The sequence below is a fragment of the Chiloscyllium punctatum genome, chromosome 22 (assembly GCF_047496795.1).
Source record: "Chiloscyllium punctatum isolate Juve2018m chromosome 22, sChiPun1.3, whole genome shotgun sequence".
NCBI lineage: Eukaryota > Metazoa > Chordata > Chondrichthyes > Orectolobiformes > Hemiscylliidae > Chiloscyllium > Chiloscyllium punctatum.
In genome coordinates, this window is record NC_092760.1 from 32,832,255 (window position 1) to 32,852,775 (window position 20,521).

At 43.5% G+C, this 20,521-nt stretch overlaps 1 protein-coding gene across 1 annotated transcript in view; it reads right to left on the reverse strand.

Moving 5' to 3' along the window:
* Nucleotides 1-20,521, reverse strand: part of LOC140493484 (plakophilin-3-like) — a 52,821-nt gene that overhangs the window by 19,028 nt on the left and 13,272 nt on the right. The window contains exons 6-9 of the mRNA XM_072591970.1: nt 9,454-9,628; nt 8,300-8,414; nt 5,245-5,412; nt 4,595-4,774 (exon numbers count right to left, since the gene is read on the reverse strand). Coding sequence (XP_072448071.1) covers nt 4,595-4,774; nt 5,245-5,412; nt 8,300-8,414; nt 9,454-9,628 — 638 coding nt within the window. The remainder of the gene's footprint in view (nt 1-4,594; nt 4,775-5,244; nt 5,413-8,299; nt 8,415-9,453; nt 9,629-20,521) is intronic.

Sequence of the window (20,521 nt, forward strand, 5' to 3'; positions counted from 1 at the left end):
TGTATACTGGTATTCATGGGGACTATTAGCGGTTCAATGTCAAGTTCAATAACTTTAGGGCCTTAGCACCCTCTTCCATGTCTTTCCCCCAACCCCACACACCAGACCGTGTCATCACTTGGGCTGCTACCTTAACCACCCATTGTCAGCCACTAATGGTCTCCATTAGCAGCTGTTGCTTTACCCAGGCTGACCTTTATGCATTCCTCTGTCTGCTCATTTGCTGTTCTCTCTCTCGCTCTCTTTGGGCTCCAGCAGCACCTATTGTTTACCCCTTCAGCTTGCTCCCACCCAATTTTCAGCATATTCACCTACCTTTTCCCAGCTTCAATAAGCTCTGAAGGAGGATAATGTTAACTCTGCTTTCTCCCCACTGATGCTGCCAGACTTGCTGAATTTCTCCAGCAACTCCTGTTTTTGTTCCACCAAATTATTGATGATTGACATAATGCAAACTAATCTGTTTTACCAATACTCTTTGGAGAAGTAGATCTGCCATTTTGACCTGATCAAGCCCATGTGGTTGACTCTTAACTGCACTCTGACATGGTCTGGCAAGGTAATCAACTCAAGGGAAATTAGATAATTTATGATGAGCAACAAATGCTGGCCATGCCACGCAAACATTCAAGCTAGAATAAATATTTTCTTAAAAGATTAGAATGGTTTTTTTCCCATTGGGCATGCTCCAATATACGCAACATTCAATTAACAGGTTTGTGGCTACATGGGGGAAAGTGATGGACTGACCACAATATGACACTCCAAATGAAAATAGTTACAGGTTTCAATTTTTCTAAAAACAAACTGATGTCTGTGTCAAGAGCAGCGACAAGTTTTTTTAAGCATGATATCTGTATAATCAGATGTCAACTCCCCCAGTTATGGTGATGCAAGAGGATTGGAAGACTGCCAATGCTGTACTATTTTAAAAAGGAGGAAGAACTCATCGGAGTAATCATAGGTCAGTGAGCTTGACTCTGGCTGTGAGCAAATGATTGGCATGAATGCCCAGGCATAGTACAAAGCTTCACGTAGAAAGGCATAGATAAATCAAGGAAAGTCAACATGGATTTCTTAAAGGCAGATCATATCTGACTAACTTGATCTGTGTTTTCTGGAAATTTGGAATGGTGAGGGCAGGGCCAGTGGATGTGATCTACGTAGATTTTAGTCAGGCCTTTGACAAGGTTCCATATGCTGGGAGAATGGGTACTTGGATCCAAATTGGGCTCAGAGTTTGAACACAGTAGCAGGAATAGGCCATTCAGCCCCTCAAGCCTCCTCTACCATCTTGGATCATGGCTAATCACCTAACTCAACTCTAATCCCACACTACCCCATATCCCTTAACGTCACCGGCAACTAGAAATCTACTATCCCAGCTTTGAAACTGATTGAGTTTACACAGCCCTCTGCAGTAAAGAATTCCAATGATTCAACACTTTCTCAGGGTAGAAGTTCCTCCTCATCTCTGTTGTAAATGTTTTAGAGACCACAGCCCCCACTTCAAGGCCCCATGGGAAGAAGAAATGACCTTTGAGTCTAACGTCAACCCCAATAAGAATTTTGTAGGTTTCTAGGAGGCTTTCTTCAAAACTCTAGAGAATACAGGCCTAGTCTCCTCAATCTCTCCTCATGGGACAGTCCCAGCCTCTCAGGAATGTGTTTGTGAGCCTCTACTACGCTTCCTCTATGACAAGAATATTTTTCCTTTGGTAAGGTGGTCAGAACTGCACACAATACTCCAGGTGCAATCTCACCAATGGTCTATGCAATCAAAGCAAGACTTATTTGCATGTGTACTCAAATTCTCGTGCAATAAAGGCTATCATATAGCTTGGTTTATGACTGACTTGCTGCAAACTTACAAAGTAAACATTAATAGTTGACAGGTTATTTTTTGCCACAATGATCTGTTAGCAATTGGCTCCATTGGGCTCAATATTCAGTTCCTTGTTTTGTGTGCAGGTTGTATCCCTGTCAGCCTCAGGCCTTTGTTGGAGTAGCCAATTTCCTGGACCACAAGACAGCAGACAGTGTGTCCAATTCACCCACCTCCTGGTCTTCCGGCCTAGTCAGTGCCCTCACACTAAGACCGATGCCCAGTATGTGGCCTGATCTTCTGCTTTTTCTAGCCATGTTAGACTTGGCCACTGACATTCCAATTGAGATGAGGTGTCAGTGCTGAAGAGATGAATTTGAAGAAGTGTTTCAAAATACCACTACCATAGCTTGGAGAGTGCAAAGAAGACAGTCAGGACATTGACTGACAAACCTTGTTTGTAACCAGCAGTAAGACCAGTTAGTGCTGTCTTTGTAAAATGAACGTCAATATTGAATTGTAGACAGGGGGAATGCCTTAAACCTGAACTACCGTGGCTGCCAGACCACAATGGCTGCTGGACTGCGCACAGAATGCTGGATAAGAGAGGTAAACCTGTAGTTTATATTAATCATTTAGATGAAAATACAGGGCCACCTTTAACAAAATGTGTGAATACAACATGGTTGACAGTGAAGAGGGAGATTTTAGACTTCAAGATGGAAAAAGGCTTGATCAGGTTAGCAGAAGAATGAAAAATGAAGAAGTGAGAGGTAATGCATTTTGGATAGCACAAGACCAGGAAATATAGGACAAATGGGAGAATATGGAGTAATGTAGGGGAATAGAAGGTCCTTGGATTTTATGACTGCAGGTCCTTAAGGGTAAGACAGGTCAATAAATATATTTTTTTAAACTAAATAAGGTTTGATTGTTAAACCAAAGTTGTAGCACTGAAATTTATAAAAGGAAACAGTAAAAAGGATTCATTTATTAGCTGAGGCACAGCATTCAAGATGAGGGATGTTTGGCTAGAACTGCATACACCGGCTGTGCTTTTCCAGCACACTCTCGACTCTGATCTGCAGTCCTCACTTACTCCTGCATATAACAATAATTAAACCACAGCTCAAACACTACATATCTTCCTAGTCACTGGATTACAGGAAAGCCATGACTGCACTGGAGAGAGCGTAGAGGAGATTTATGAGGCTGTTGCCTGACTGAAATTGCAAAAGATTTGATAAGATGGCTTTGTTTTCCTTGGACAAAGGGAAAATAGAGGAGTGTCTAAATTAGAGACTTAGAGATGTACAGCATGGGAACAGACCCTTCGGTCCAACCTGTCCATGCCGACCAGATATCCCAACCCAATCTAGTCCCATCTGCCAGCACCCGGTCCATATCCCTCCAAACCCTTCCTATTCATGTACCCATCCAAATGCCTCTTAAATGTTGCAATTAAACAGTTGACATCCATAAAGTAATGAGGGCCCATAGATTGTTTTCTTATTTACTCTATTTACTTTAGCACAGGAGACGTAATTTGTCGAAGCATTAAAGGAGGGATGAGGAAATATTTTGTTAATCAGAACGTGATAGCAATCTAATGTCACTGCCTGAAAAAAAAAGGTAGAGGCTGAAATTTGCACCATTTTTCAAAGGCTCTTGAAAGTCCACTTGAAGGACTGTGACCTGTAGAACCACAGATTTAACATAGGAAGGCAACATTGGGCTGGGGAGATTTCACTTAACTGGCACAGATGTGACAAACTGAATCGCCTGCTACCATGCAGTCGATTTTCTAAAATTCTATGAGTACCAACCGAGGTTACAAATCAGGACCAAATGCATATTCAGCAGCATATTAGTAAGTCGCAACAGAGCCAAGCAATCCTGCAAGCAAACACTCAGACCAAAGCTCTGCAGTCCTGTCATGTCTTGTTGGGAATGGTGGTGAACAATTCAAGGAGGAACAGTGGCTCCACAGAATCTTTATTCTCAGTCACGGGAACCCAACACAACACTGCACAAGGCAAGGTCGGAGCGCTTGTACGTGTTTTTTCAGCCAACAGCACAGAGATGGAGATCTACTTCAGCCTCCTTCTGAATTCCCCTGCACCTCAAGTCCCACCCTTGAGCCAAATTCAATTCAATCCACATGGTATCATGAAGTGGTTGAATGTCAATCAAATACATGGCTACAAGAGAAGATCAGAGGTAAATTCTGAAGTAAGGATCTCTCCTGCTGAGTCTTCGCAGCTTGTTCCACCATTTACAAAGTATTAGTCACCACTGTGGTGGAATACTATCCACTTTGGGTGAGTGCAGCTCCAAAACATTCAAGTAGCTCATGCAGGATAAATTCAACCTGCTTTATCAATCCATCCACCACCTTAAATGTTCACTACTTGTGCCAGTGCATAGCAACAAGAGTATCTACCATTTACAAAATGCATTGGAGCAACTCACTAATGGCTCCTTTGACAACACTTTCTGAACTTAGTGGTAGAACAAAGCTAGAGATGTGTGAGAACATCACTGGCTGCACGCTCTTCTCCAAGTCCTTCCTCGTTCTGACAGTGACAATGAAGGAGAGCCAATATGTTTCTAAGTCAGAAAACCGAAAGGCCCTACACAATAGCACGACATTACATGGACTGCAGCGGTTCAAGACGACCACATCATTAGCAACAGTCAAATAAATGATGGCCACACCAAAGAACAAATGGTTTGATGCTAAATGGGAACGCCATGGATGCAACTTACCCTGAAGTCCCCTGCTGTAATATTTTGTAGTGCACCCAAGGCAGCTTCAGCGGTTTGTTGATTGGCCTCACTCTTGTCCAGGAGCCCACTGTAGACTCTGACAATAGCGGGATTCCATAGCCACTCCATTCCTTTGGGATCTTTTGTAACTTCTGAAAATATTGTTGAATCTGTATTGATCTAAGAAAACAAGATTACATCGTTTATGAGTAACTGGGGGCATGTTTCAGTTTAACACTTAGCTCGTTTTTTTGTTTTAAAAACCATAACAGTAAAACTTAGCAGAAGTTACCCTTGGTGTGGGTGGGGGAACTCTCTGCTCACCATTATACAAATAAAAATATGGAGGCATCAAATGTATGACAGCCTCCTGCTAATATAGTCCAGATGAATCCAGGTTCCTCTTGTGTGCTAAGTGAAACAAAAATGGCTTTTGATAAACTTGTTAGTATTTTGTGTACTGTGCAGCAACTGAAAATAAAAGATCGTGAATAATACCCCTGCCCACTCCAACCTCTCTGCCACCATCAGGTCTTGTGGGAAGCAAATAGTTCTGAAGGACAGAGTATTGAATTATATTTCAGTGAAAGACTGTGTAGACCAGACAATGTCTGTTGACCTCTACGATATAGGAAATGCAATTCCCTCACCTCTTTAACCTTCCGACTCTGAGGAGTGAAACATCCCACAACATCGTCTTTCTTCACATTTCGGTCATTCCTGCCAGGGCCCTCCAGTCGGTTCTGATAAAAGGATGGTATTTCTTCGTACAACCGGTAGGACAAGTTGCGCAGGACGCAGGCTGAATTTTCTACACTCTGTTGAGAGAGAGGAGGAACAGCAGAAATATTAGGTCAAATAGGATTTATATCTATATAGTGATACAGCTTTCAGATATTTGCTTAAATGACAAATGCAACTTACCATGAAGGGCTGGAAACAATGCTGCCTGTTGTATAGTTAACATCTGTTCTTTCTCAGCTCCTCAACTAGTTATCTATGTTTACAAACAGAGGGAAAGGTCTTTCATAATATTATTAGCTCCCTGTCTGAAGACAATCACTGTCTTCCAGAGAGAACTGAAAAACCTCAGTCTGTAACCCCACCAGGTGCCTCTCTCAGAATGAGACAAGACCCTGGTCATCATCATGCTTACCGAGTGACAGCAAGAAATTCAGCCGAGAGATTTCACCCAGGGAAAGGATACTGACTACCACTAATGTCTTCAGACCCCCAGCTACATACACACATCAAGCAGCTGGACTCCCAATCAAACTTAGTTTCTAATGAATTGGGATCATCAACAGATAAAATAGACTGAATCCAATCGTGTCTCTCTCCAAGCTAATCTAAAACTCAATCTGTATAGGATGACGTGCTGTATCCCTATTTCTCATCATCTGCATGGGCTAGTGTATAGGGTAAATGCTCACTTGTATAATCCTTCTCTAAAAGATGATATTGTCTTCCTAAAAACTCCTAATAAATTCTATGACTTACAATATGGGTATCAGTGCAATTCAGGGCAATGTTAGCGAAGGAGGATGAGTGGTGACTTTATGGAGATGTACAAGACAGCGAGAGGCATAGATAGAGTGGATAGCCAGAGACCTTTCCCCAGGGCGGAAATGACTATCACGAGGGGGCATAATTTTAAGCTGATTGGAGGAAGGTTTAGGGGAGAGGTCAGAGGTCAGTTCTTTTACACAGAAAGTGGTGGGTGTGTGGAATGCACTGCCAACGGTGATAGTAGAGTCAGAGACATTAGGGACAGTTAAACAACTCTTGGATAGAAACATGGATGATAGCAAAATGAAGAGTATGTAGGTTAGTTAGATCTTAGAGTAGGATAAACGGTTGGCACATCATCGAGGGCCCAAGGGCCTGTGCTGTGCTGTACTCTTCTGTGTTAAATACTAATGTTGCAATTTGAAGGAATGAAACTCGTATGCATGTTTTCAAAAACTAAAAATACTTCAGAGGCATGGATAAGGTAGATAGTCAGAGTCTCTTTCCCAGGGCGGAAATAGGGGTCACTGGTGAGAGGAGTAAAAGTCTAAAAAGAGATATGAGAGGAAAGTTTTGTTTTTACAAAGCCAGTGATAGATGCCTGGAATGCACTGCCAGGAGGATGTGGTAAAAGCAGAAACATGGGCAAAGTTTAAAGGCATTTGGACAGACATGTGAACAGGCAGAGAATAGAGGCATATGGATCAAGGGCAGGCAGATGGCAGCCCAGTTGTGGAGGGGTCAGTTCCTGTGCTGCACTGTTTTATTTAAGGCAAGACTCCCCAATTGTATTATTCCAGATCATTTTTAACCGTGCCTCAGTACTTGACTGGGGAGAAACTAGTTTCAGTAGGAACCATGGGAAGCACAGCTTTCTCAGAAAAGCTTGTCATTTTCAATTACGTGATCAACACAGCATTCATTATCCAAGGTCAAAGAATACAGTTTGTTTTTCAATAAATTGGAACTTATAGGTACACAACGTTTTACAGATGGCAATTTAATAAATTCATTGATTTGGGAATTTTTAAAACAATCTTTTCTTGCTACAAATTCACACCCTAACAATCCACCGGTTCTGCAGCTGGGCTAGAAATTACAAGTTTAACAAAAACTACGCTTCTTCAGTTCAGACTTGTAGATCTCTGTATTTCTGAAAAAAAATCATGCCTCTCAGTTTTTTAAACCGAGTTACTCATCAACAGGGATGTAGTTACTGATTAATACCGTAGACTGAGCAATGGGATAATGTTCCAATGTTTCAATGTTCCAATGGCTAATCATTCAAAGCAGGCAGCTCCTTCAGACCTGATTGCTAATAACACACAAAGCCCACTTGAACACTGAATAGTCACACTGGAAAGAAGAAATACCACAAATAGCTCCAGCAAGTACAAAGTGTACATCCAGCAAATATCTAACAACTACAATACGCAGCAATTCCACAAAACACAGGGAAAGGTGGAATGGAAGTGCTGAAACAGAAAACCAGACACATGCAGTTTGTTCAATAGTAATGGCAGTAGATGCACTTCACCCCCACCGAGAAGTATTAATTGGCTGGAGACTGGACTTCCCCACCTCACACATGGAAGCCCTGCCTCAGGAAACATTATCTGACTGGCCAGCAACAGGAATATTGGGGAACACTGGGACTAGTGGCCTGGATCAGCCAAGTGGGTTGGCAGGTAATGAGCCTCACAGTGGGTCTTGCTGTCCAGATGGTAAAGGATCTGCAAGGGTCAGACCTTGGGAGGTGTCTAAAGGGGCAAAAGTGACCTTTCTGAGAGTTGCCTCACCACCTCCTTGTCTGAGGCTCAAGTAGGACAATCTGCTAGGCATCTGCTCAGAAAGTGGGCAGGATCCAGTCAATAAGTGGCCAATTGGAGCGAGTGCGGACACCTCTCCCCAGGGCTCTCCCACTCCATGTAAATTGTGAGCAGGATGGGATTGATGGCCAGCCTTGAAATTTGAGAAAGTCTTCATCCTTCCATTCTCTGGGAAACTCTCTCATGGGGATGGCTTCATTTATATTGTTACTCTCAATTTCTCAACCACAAGCATGAACAGTAGACAAGTACCTCAATTCACAACAGTGAAGCGGGTTTGAATTCACTAGAAAAGGGGACTTTCAAGTTTGGCCCCAATTGGATGCATCCTAAAGATAGCTCCTGCTTCTGTTTATTGCATCCTTACCTTGCTGGCTGCATTGTGATCCAGAGATTGCTGGATGTAGTAGACCAGAGAGTCCACTAAACCTTTACATTCCCGCATTTTCTGCCGTGTTTCTTCTTTTCCTGAGCTCAGATTTCTGTACAAAATAGGAGATGAACAATAAGAGCATCGTTCACATTGAAGTAAATAATGGGAGAGAAACAACATTGAAAAAAGTGCATCGGCTGAACTAGTCCTTGGGAAAGCCATTATTGCCACAGTACTCATCCAGATCCACATCGTGTAATATTTTTCTTTTAAAAAAAACTCAGTGGCTCATTGTTCTTATTATAATACAGAAGTATTTTTTGCAAAATGATAGCTTGGCAATGAAGTTATCATTTTTATTTCTCCATAGCTGTTCTCAATGGAATTCCCATAATAGTTTGTAGTACAGGACTGTTCATCTTAAGCTGTTTAAGTTCATCCATTGATTGTATTGTAATGTTAAATCAATCCAAATTCATTGAATCCTTATAATGTGGGAGCAGGCCATTCAGCCCATCAAGCCCATACCAACTCCTGACTTCACATCCCTGGACACTATGGGATTTAGCACAGCCAATCCACCTAACCGGCATATCTTTCAACTGTGGGAGGAAACTAGAGCACCCGGAGGAAACCCACATAGACATAGGCAGAATGTGCAAACTCTTCACAATCAACTGACAGTGGAATCAAACCAGGGTCCCTGGCGCTATGAGATAACAGTGCTGCCCGTGGCATGTTGACCCCATCTTATCCATTACTAAAGGTACATGTCCTCCTGATCCATGCAACTTGGCTTTGGTTCTTCAATAAGTTGTCAGAAAGACTCTAACCTCAATAGTAGAAAGGATAGTGGGATTTAAATTCTGCATTGGCAATGCTTCTAACTCATTCAGTTTATTTTTCAAAGTGCTGTAGAAACTCAAGTTGTCTGGCAGCATCTTTGGAGAGTCAAAGAGTTAATATTTCAAGTCCGGTAATGACTCCTCTTCTGAAACGTTAATTGTTTCTGATTTCACTTGCAGTGATATAAAAGTGTTCAAATTGAAGTGATTGATTTACACATAAAAACGACTTATATTAGCAGTGAAAGTTGTAACAAAATTACACAAAATATTCAGGCAGAAATGCAAAAGATGAAGCAGTACCGAATGTAGCCAGTGGCATTGTAGAAGACCTCATCCTCTGAAGCTAATGGCTTGACATTCACACTACTACTCCAGCCCGAGGATGGGGCAAGAATCTCTTCAGTGATTCTCTCTAATGTATCGTGGGCAAGAGTGTTCTTCAGATTCTCATTGGAAGACAAATTCCACAGGATTCCTAAACAGAGATGAAAGCAGAGTTCAATGCATTAGTCCTCACAAAGTGCCTCAGTTCATACTCCCTACATTGAGTTCCACTTCCACGTTTGACAATCCCGTGTGCCACCCTGAAGTCACAACTAGCCTCATCGTTATTTCCAATAATGCCAAGACTCATAACATCCACTTAACTTGTGCCCAATCAAACAGCTTTCCAGTTTTCTGATCATTCTCCAAACATTCCAACTTGGCCTGACAGAATATGTTTGACATCCAGAGATTCCCTCTACAAAGGGTTTGGATGTCAGGTAAAGGAGGTAAACACACTGCATTGGTTAGTTAACAATGGGATAGTCTAACAGGATACTGCAGAGATGGGTAAATTAAGGTAAATGAAATAGCCTTCCTAAGGTAAGGATATGAATCAATAGATACTAAGTACAGGAGTTACAATGAAAGAACTTTTTAAGAATTTTATGCGAAGGTTGTCCCATGGTTAGCATTGCTGCCTAACAACACTATGGACCACCCCAGGGCTGTGTGGAGTCTGCACAATCTTCCAGTGTCTGCGTGGGTTTCCTCTGGGTGCTCCAGTTTCCTCCCATAGTCTAAATCCTGCAGGGTTATAGGCTTAGGGTAGGGGGTGGACCAGGTTGGGATGTTCTTCTGGAAGGTCGGTGTAGACTTGATGGGCTGAATGGCCTGCTTCCACACTTAGGGATTCTATTTTTAATGAGCATTTTTGTTCTGTGTTTTAGAGGCGGAACTTCAGCTGTCTATTAGACAAGTCAGCTCAAACCTATGTTGCAAAAAACAAAACGTTCTGTACAAGTCAGCATGAGTTAGATTAGATTCCCTACAGTGTAGAAACAGGCCCTTCAGCCCAACCAGTCCACACCAACCCTCCAAAGAGGAACCCACCCAGACCCATTTCCCTCTGACTAATGCACCTAGCACTATGGGCAATTTAGCATGGCCAATTCACCTGACCCGCACATCTCTGGACTGTGGGAGGAAACCCACGCAGACACTGGGAGAATGTGCAAACTCCACACAGAAAGTCACCCAAGGCTGGAACCGAACCTGGTGCTTTGAGGCAGCAGTGCTAACCACTGAGCCACTGTACGAGTTGCTCAGGAATTTCAAACAAACAATCACAGGAAATAAAATAATTGTGGACTCAAATTTTACAAGCAGTCTCTGAACCTTGATTTGAGACATGTAATCTCAGATTAGAAGTCTGATGTTCTACGGAGTGAGCCACATGGGCTTAAAATCCTAGTCATTATTCTTTTGCCGTACCTGTAACAGGTTAAGCAGGCATTTTTGTACCTATAATACAAAACAACCTGTAAAGGTCAAAGGAATTGAATAAGTTGACATTGACAGGATTGTTAATGCATTCCAGTCCTCCCTGGTGTCCACTGGTTCCAGAAGGCCTCAACTGGACTGATAGACACTATCTGTCTCTCTGGGGATATCCCGGCACTGTTGTGGCAACTCAACTTATACCTCAACCCATCAAATGACCTGGGCTGATTTTTGTTGACTGAAGTACTATTCTACCCCCAGATTGGTCATTGTAGCAAATGCAACAATATATAAGCATTACACAAATGACAAAAGTGGACACACAGCATTGGTATCTGTTCCTGAATTGTGAATTATTAATGTTGACATTCATATCCAAAATCTATAAACACAATGTGACAGAGAACTGTTAAAAGAGGCATCAGATGACCAGTTCATATTCAAATTAATATCAAATGGTAGCCTTGTGTTTAACCCAGCTCCCTTCAAAACAAACCACATTAATATAACTAGGTTTATTAACACAAGTCCCTTGTAAAGATTCTTGTGAAACACTGCACTAATAGCCTAAGTACCCCTTCCTGCTGTGCTTCTATGAGTTGGTCCTATTCATGCTGTGTGGTGGATCCTAGCAGCAGTAACTCCACATTAAACTACATATTTAAAACAGCACAGGAGTTATCAAGTCACACACACCCTTTGGTGCTTTAGAAACCAGTATGTGAACCACACCTTGCTCATATTATGACATTGAGGTTACCTTTTCTTTTAAAGTGACACAGTAATGTATGAACATTATAAAACATCACAGGATTTGTCCTGAACAACTCTGAGTTTGAGGTTTAAAGGCAAAATAGAACGCAACTGTTTCTAGTCAAGACCTGCCTGCTGCAAAGGTGTGTAATAAACATCTCTAAGCAGCTTGATTAGAAGATATGTATTATCTCTGTTCACTTCCTCATGAAACTGGAAGGAATGTACCATTTAAGCAACTGACTATGAAAAGGAAAACACTGCAGGTGCTGGGAGTCTGAAACAGGAATGTTAAAATGCTGAACATACTCAGCAGATTAGTCAGTATTTGGAGAGAGGAACGGATTTAACATTTCACTTCAAGATTACATCAGAGTCAGAAATGCGTTTAATAAGACATCGCAGCAGAAAGTAGGCCATTCAGCCTAACGAGTCTGCCTCACCATTCAAATCGTGGCTGATAAGGTTCTTAACCCCATTCTCCCACTGTCTCCCCGTAACCCTTTATTCCCTTTACAATCAAGAACCTATCTATCTATCTCAATCTTAAATATACTCAATAAATGCAGTCTAATCCATGAGTCCTAGATGGTGCATCGAGAAAAAGTTACATTTTGAAGGTCACAGGAGGTAACCTCTTCATGTCAGTGCCAAAGGACATTTTTATATTTGAACTTATCCTAGCATCTGTACTTCCACCTCAAAATGTTTGCCTCTACCAACAGCTTTTCGAAATGGAAAATATAAAATGGGAGAACAAAATATCAAATCATGATTGAGTAGTCAATATGGGTATGTACAAATTATGAATTATCTTCGTGTTACACTTTATGTTCTTAATTGGCACTAATACTATATTTCCAGTAGATTTCCCAGAAAAATCCAAACCTACTGTGAACTGATATTTTATTTCTGGCAATGTATGGATTTAATTAAAACAATTAAAGCACACACTGGACAGTAAGTGGGATACTGAGAAACACTTGTAATAAAACAGCTGCCTTGACAGTTAGAAAATATATTGAATCAAGCACTGCTGTCTCACAGCACCAGGGACCTGGGTTGATTCCACCCTCGGGCGACTGACTGTGTGAAGTTTGTACATTCTCCCAGTGTCTGCGTGGGTTTCGTCCCTGTGCTCCAATTTCCTCCCACAGTCCAAAGGTGTGCAGGACAGGGTGGATTGGCTGTAGTCAAGGAGTGTGGTGCTAGAGGGGCGCAGCCGGTCGGGCAGCGTCCGGGGTGGGGGCAGGAGGGTTGATGTTTCAAGCATGGGCTCTTCATCAGGAAGGAGTTCATTCCTGATGGGGGGGGTTCATGCCCGGGGCGATGACTCTCCTGTTGCTCGGATGCTGCCTGACCGGCTGTGCTTTTCCAGCACCACACTCTTCGACTCTTGACCTCCAGCATCTGCAATCCTCAGTTTCTCCTCCAGATTGACTGTAATGTCTAGGGATGTGCAGTTGAGAGTAGATTGGCTATGCCAAGTTGCCCATAGTGTTCAGGGATGTGAAGGTGAGATGTATTAGTCAGGAGTAAATACAGGATTATAGGGAGGGCAAAGGGTCTGGGTGGGTTACTCTTCAGAGGGACAGTGTGGACTTGTGGGGCTGAAGGGCCTGTTTCCACACTGTAGGGATTCTAAGTACTAAGATGTCAAATTGTATAATAAAATTGCACTAGTATCCATTTCTAAGAATACATGAATCCTGAAGTGAATCAAATAGAGGTGGCAGTGCCCAAAAACTGATTGTCAACTGGTGTGGACAAATTCCTTGCCTCAGTTATCACCAGTGGCCATTTTGGGAGGGTGAAGGAAATATGAGGGTGCAGAAGGTCCACGTGCCCCTATTAAAAGGCAAAGCCTCAGGCCTTTAGGATTTTCACAGGGGCAGCCAGACGTCAGGAACCACTATGAATGAGAAGCGGTAGGGAACAGACTAATATATGGTGAGAAAGCCAGGAAACTGCCCAACAAAGGGCAGCACAGTGGCTCACACTACTGCCTCACAGCAGCAGGGACACAGATTCGATTCCAGCCTCGGGCAACTGTCTGTGTGCGTTTGCAGAGGTTTCCTCCGGGTGCTCTGGTTTCCTCTCACAGTCCAAAGATGGAGAAAGTGAGGACTGCAGATACTGGAGATCAAAGTCGAAGAGTGTGGTGCTGGAAAAGCACAGCAGGTCAGACAGCATCTGAGCAGCAGGAGAGTTGATGTTAGCTTCTCCCAGCCTCTGGAACTGCCCGGACACAGCTGACTGCTGGAGCAGCCGCGTGGCTGGTGGTGTCTGGGTGGGTCCAGAGACCAGGAGAAGCTAATGTTGACTCTCCTGCTCTTCAGATGCTGTCTGACTGGCTGTGCTTTTCCAGCATCACACTCTTTGACCCGGTCCAAAGATGTGCAGGTTAGGTGAACTGGCAGTGCTAAATTGCCCGTAGTGTTTGAGGGACGTACAGGCTAGGTGGGTTAGCCACGGGAAATACAGAGCAAACATTGGGTCAGAGTGAAATGCTCTTCAGAGGGTCGGTGTGGGCCAGTTGGGCCAGATGGCCTGTTTCCACACTGTTGGGATTCTATGATTTCTACGAAATAAAGCAGAGGATTTTCAGAACTTCATGTGCCATTTGGAGGGAGGTTAAGATCAAGGGGAATTCAGAATAGGAGGGATTAGAGGTATGGAGGCAACTCCAGCAAAAGGTCAAATTTTGGGTGTTTATCTATTGTGATCGAATTTTCACAATCCCTTCAGAGAACCAAAGGAGAATGGCAGCTGAGCTTGGCTCTCTAGCAGGATCGTCCCACCTCAAGTCTACCATCCAAGACAACAGACCTGCCCCTGGCAAAACTGGTTTCTTCTCCTAAGGAGATCCCACTTCCCAACAATCTTGTGATGGGCTCCAGAAGACTGGATGAGCCTACACTGCTTTAAACCCTTACCTCTGACATGAAAATCTAGTCCTTAGTGGCCAACTGACAACAGATTAATAAATGAAGGTTGGGGGAGAGGAAAAATGGAGTATGAACACTCCCTAACGTAAATCCAATGCTATGCCATTTTGGTTGCTTTTTTATTAATTTGTGGGAATTAGGGCAGCATTTCCTGCTCATCCCTAATTGTTAATTGCTGTGGGTTTGGAGTCACATATAGGCCAGACCAGATAAATGGCAGTTTCCTTCCCTAAAAGGATATTAGTGAATCAAATGGGTTTCCCTGACAATTGACAATGGATTCATGGTCATCACTAGACTCCGAATTCCAGATACTCATTGAATTCAAATTCCACCATCTGCTATAGTGGAATTAGAACTCAGCTTCCCAGAACATTACCGGAGTCTCTGGATTAACAGCATCCAAGGATTTCGCTGTTCCTTGGATGCTGCCTGAACTGCTGCGCTCTTCCAGCACCACTAATCCAGAATTTGGTTTTCAGCATTTGCAGTTATTGTTTTTACCTCTCTGGATTAACAGTCCAGTGATAATACCACTAAGCTGTCACCTCCCCCATTGTATTGGATTGATAATGCAAACCCCTAATACCATTCATACAATTAGAGCAAGGTCCACAGGTTACTATGATGTCTCAGTAGGCAAGAAGCTTGCAGGGTGGCACCAAGTCCAATAGATCGAAAGCGTTAAACTTGGATCCCTGATCTGTAGAATTAGCTGCTCAGTAGCAGAGGTGCTACTTGAAAGCTCGAGATAACATATGGTGGGAGAATAAAAAGAAGAGCTGATATAACTGTTAACCAAAGACAACCTGAGAAGGAGGAGTTTATGCAGAATTGTGATGACAAAGCAGTAATGTAAATTCAGTTACATAAACCAGAAAAGGGAAACTACAGCAGATTTTCTAAAAAAAAATCACTCTTAAGCTTAGATGGAGCTCTTAATCTCCAAACCTCAACGCTGACTCATTTTTCTGTTCAACCTGGTTTCTCCCTTCCAGTTTCAAAGCCTTATAAATTATGTCTCACAATGAGGCACGAACCATCCACACAATCAGGCATTTCTCTCTTTCAGATGCAGCCTGAGATTATTGGTGACTCACCTGGCATTAAACCGACGAGGAGATTAAAATCAAATTCGCCCTTCTTTGTGACACCCCACCCAGGGACGAAGGAGATGAATGTAATTTCAGTGTTGTGTGTTCAAAGTCTACTAATATATCCTCAATGAGCAATTTTATGAAAGGATTTGAGCTATAGGGAAAGGCTGAATAGGCTGGGGCTGTTTTCCCTGAAGCGTCGGAGGCTGAGGGGTGACCTTGTAGAGGTTTACAAAATTATGAGGGGCATGGATAGGATAAATAGGCAAAGTCTTTTCCCTGGGGTCAGGGAGTCCAGAACTAAAGGGTATAGGTTTAGGGTGAGAGGGGAAAGATTTAAAAGGGACCTAAGGGGCAACTTTTTCACACATGTACATGTATGGAATGAGCTGCCAGAGGAAGTGGAAGAGGCTGGTACAATTACAACATTTAAAAGGCATCTGGATGGGTATATGAATAGGAAAAGGTTTAGAGCAGACCTGGGCATTTTACGGCCCACGGGCCATATCCGGCCCTTTGGTTGTTCCTGTCCGGCCCACATGAGGTCAATCTTAAATTACAATAAACAAATTCCGTATTTCTGAACCTCACCAGTATAGATGGTTCCTGTCTGCTCTGGGCATGGTTTAATTCCAGTCTAGACATTTTATCAGATCTATATTAATAACAACTAGACGATAGGTCACTCAGGTATATTTGAGTCAGGATTTGGGATACAAAAAAAGGCAGAGTTTTATCTGTCAAAAAGGAGGGCCAATGTGTCAAAACTCTGACTTAGTCCTGCTGACGTCTGGCCTTGGTTGGGGCATGTTCAGAAATGCACAGGAAGCCCTAGTGAATCTGCAAGATCTCTAATTCAATTATTCTAAGATACAGTCAATTCAGAGTTTAAACACAGCGTATGGGTTTCACAAACTGTGCAAAACATGCCAGGATTTGTTGGGGGGGGGGGGGAACCATGAGAGCAGAGTGGGAAATCATTGCTCTACCAAAGTCAGGCTGGAAGGAGGTTAAAGACCAATTCTGCAATGTTCCTTGTACCTAGAATCCCTACTGTGAGGAAGCAGGCCCTTCACCCCAATAAGTCCACAATGACCCTCTGAAGAGTAATCCACCCAGACCCATTCCCCTATATTTCCCATTACTAATGAACCTAACCGACACATCCATGGGCACTATGGCAATTTAGCATGGCCAATTCACCTAACCTGCACATCTTTGGACTGTGGGAGGAAACCAGAGCAATCCCACGCAGACACAGGAAAAAAACGTACAAACTCCACGCAGACACCTGTCCGAGGCTGGGTCCCTGGCATTGTGAGGTAGCAGTGTTAACCACTGAGCCACCGCTACCTACTTGACAGGCTGTTACTCAGAGAACATGTTTGGAGCTTTCAATACTTTGGACGTTATGATTGTTACATTGGATGTCACTAAGACTGACATGCATGTTCCAATTATCAGTCTGCATTTCATCACAGGAACTATGTAGCACTCCCTTGAAGCTCCGACGCACAGCAAGAGATTCAGAAACATACTACTCCGCACTGCAAAAAGACTGGAAACAACTCCAACTCAAGGGGAGGGAGACCCTGAACTGGAGGTCACAAAACAAAATTGTTGGAGAAGCTCAGCAGGTTAGGTAGCAGAGAGAGAAAAACAGAGTCTTCCTCCTCAGGAAGCTGAGGAAGTTTGATATGTCCATAAGGACCCTCACCAACTTCTTCAGGTGCACCATAGAAAAACACACTGCCCAGGTGCATCCTGGCCTGGTATGGAAACTGCTCTGCATAGGACTGTAAGAAACTACAGAAGGTGGTGTGCACAGCCCAGACCATCATGGAAGCCAATGTCCCATCCATGCAGTCCACTTACATGGCTCGCTACCACAGAAAGGCTGCCATCATCATCATCAAAGACCCATTGCTCCCCAGCAATGCTCTCCTATAACCTCCTCCATCAGATGGAAGATAATGAAGCCTGAACGAACGAACGCACACACACACACACACACACACACACACACACACACACACACACACACAGGGTTCAGGAACAGCTTCTTCCAGCCATTATTAGACTGATGAATGGATTCTCTAGCCTCAAATAATGCTGACCTTGCTAATGTGGATCACGTTGAGTGCACACCTGTATGCCTCAGTTCAAGATTTTTTGGTTTGCAAATCCTTGCTTCCTATGGTCTGCCTGTACTGCTTGTAAACAAGGTTTTTCTCTGTACTTCGATACACGTCACAATTAAATCAATATACAAAGTCAGGTTCTGAAGAGGTCATATCAAACTCAAAAATGTGAACTCAGTATCTCTCTCCACATAAGGCTGAGCTCTCCAGCATCTTGTATTTGATTTCAGATTGCCAGTTTCAACATATTGGGCTTTTATATTGGTGCGAGTGGGGGAGGGGTGGATAGAAATCAGCTTTCTCAAGATAATGGACGAGCAATGTGTCCAGTCTGAGTGTTTCAGGGAAGATCATGGGCAACATTTGGGTTCTTTTGGAACTAGGTCTCTATCCCACTGCACCCAGAGGACACATCTTGCCATTGGCTGCCAAGATCGCAACAGTCGTGATTTTCATCTGAAGGGATTGATAGCTGTCAGATTTCAATCTGCTTTGCACAAGTGTCTCTCTAAGGTAACTGTTAATGTCAAGGCCAGGCAGAGCAGACAGGGCTTGGAATGGTTGAATTCCCATCACGTTCAGAGTCATAGATTGAACACATGATAATCCAAGTGACCTCTGATCAACCAGCAGTCTTTGTCAAGACAAAAGAATCTCCTTCTATCTTCAGTTGGATTGTGACCACAGGAAGGGTCTTTGCAACTCCTAGCAGAGTCAGTCTCTTAAAGTCAAGGGCTATTGTCCAAGCACATGGCTCTTGACACCTGTAAGAAGCCACATTGCTCATGGAGAGCTACAATAAAACAGAATCCACGTTGGTGCAAAGTTACTGAAGGTGTGATTCAGGATCAGAGACACCCATCACTCCATACAGCATAGGTTTCCAGAGGATAGAGGTCTCCTGAGAAGGTTGGAAGTGCAGGATGCCTTTTAGCAGCATGCCCACTCCCCTATGCCCTTTCATCACCTTCCCTCTCAAGGTCTCACTGACAATCCCATGCCAGCGAGAAGCTGGACAGCATTTCAGTGAGCCACTGAACAGCCACATGGAGGGTCGTCTCCACCCTGCGCAGGGTGGGTCAAGGCAAACGTGGCCTCTGTTTTCTGTCTGGTCTGTGGTGGCTCACTCTTTCCATGGGAACTGAGCATTAGAGTATAGGCCTGAGGCTTCTCATGTTTGATATGGAAGCCTCCAATATCTTGCTCTCTCTCTCTTTTCAAAAGGCACACATCACCTCTGGAAGTAAGGGCAAAACCTTACACTCCTTCTGTTGCCATTCCAGACTGACCATCTTCGTGGAGGTCTCTGATGGCTCAGGATTAGGGACACGCTGAGCAGAGTTTGGCAAGCTCTGCACCCAGGTTTCTCCGTTGCTGCTATGATCTCCTCAAAGGTCCTCACATCTCTCGTGAGATACAGTGTTCAAATGTAACATACTAAATTCAGGCCCAGCTGAAACCAGCTCCGACCAGACTCAAGTTGTCCGTTTAGTAGCGGCTCTGACAGAGAGTGATGTTTGAAATTAGAGCATGGCGAGGATGCTCACATTCCATCAGCTTGGTAAGTCTGCAAACTCTGGTATCAATAAGGAGATTATTTTTTGGACTGTTCTTTCGCTTGATATCACTCAGACAGAAGCTTCCTTAAATTACATATTTGGTTCTTTTAACATTCCTCTTGAACGTTAAGCAATCCTGGATTCTTTTCATTCGCTCCAACCCCCAGCAATACATTCTCTCTGGTATTTTACACACCAGAACACTCCAAGGTATGACTGCATTAACTGGTCTGAAGCCAAATCCATCCAGTGTTTGGTCGGTTATCTTGCTAACACTCCACATGACCTTCAGAAAGCATTGCCGTGTTGTGACTGCAGCACTTTGTAGCAGGAATTTTAGCTGTGCCCATCTGTTTTCTTTGAACCTACCTTCTCAGCCAGTCCAAAAGAGCCCCCACAGAACAAACGGACAGGGTGAGGCTGCCACTTTTGTGCTAACACGCCTTCGAGCAGAAGCAGCAGTACCCCTCACCAGACTACAAGAACCCTCAATGAAGCAGTCAGGCATCAGGGCATTGCTTCAAGAAGCAATGCCAGTGAAAGTTCAGAGCTTATCCAGTACAACTCCAGCCCAAGGCATAATTGCTGAACTCAGGATATTTGTCATGCACACAGAGCAGTGTTGTTTTAGCTTTGAAGAAATTTAATCGATTGTTGGCAAAAGGTACACTTCTAACAGTATGATACTGAACACTGCTGTTACTATCATCACAATTAACAATTAAGGTGGTTACGGTCACATTACATAAAGAGAGAGAGAGAGAGACATGGAAAGAGAGAGACAGACACAAAGACAGAGAGACACACACACACAGGGAGACAGAGAGACAGAAAGAGGTACAGAGACACAGAGAGAGAGAGACTGAGACAAAGACAGACACACACACACACACAGAGGGATATATACAGAGAGACGAACACAAAGAGAGACAGGGTCGGAGACAGAGACAGAGAGGGAGGGAGACAGAGAGAGACACACACGTACACACACAGGGATATATACAGAGACACAGAGAGAGAGAGAGAGAGAGAGACAGAAACACAGAGACAGGGAGAGACAGCAAGGGGAGGGGGGGGGAAGAGAGAGAGAAAGAGAGAGAGAG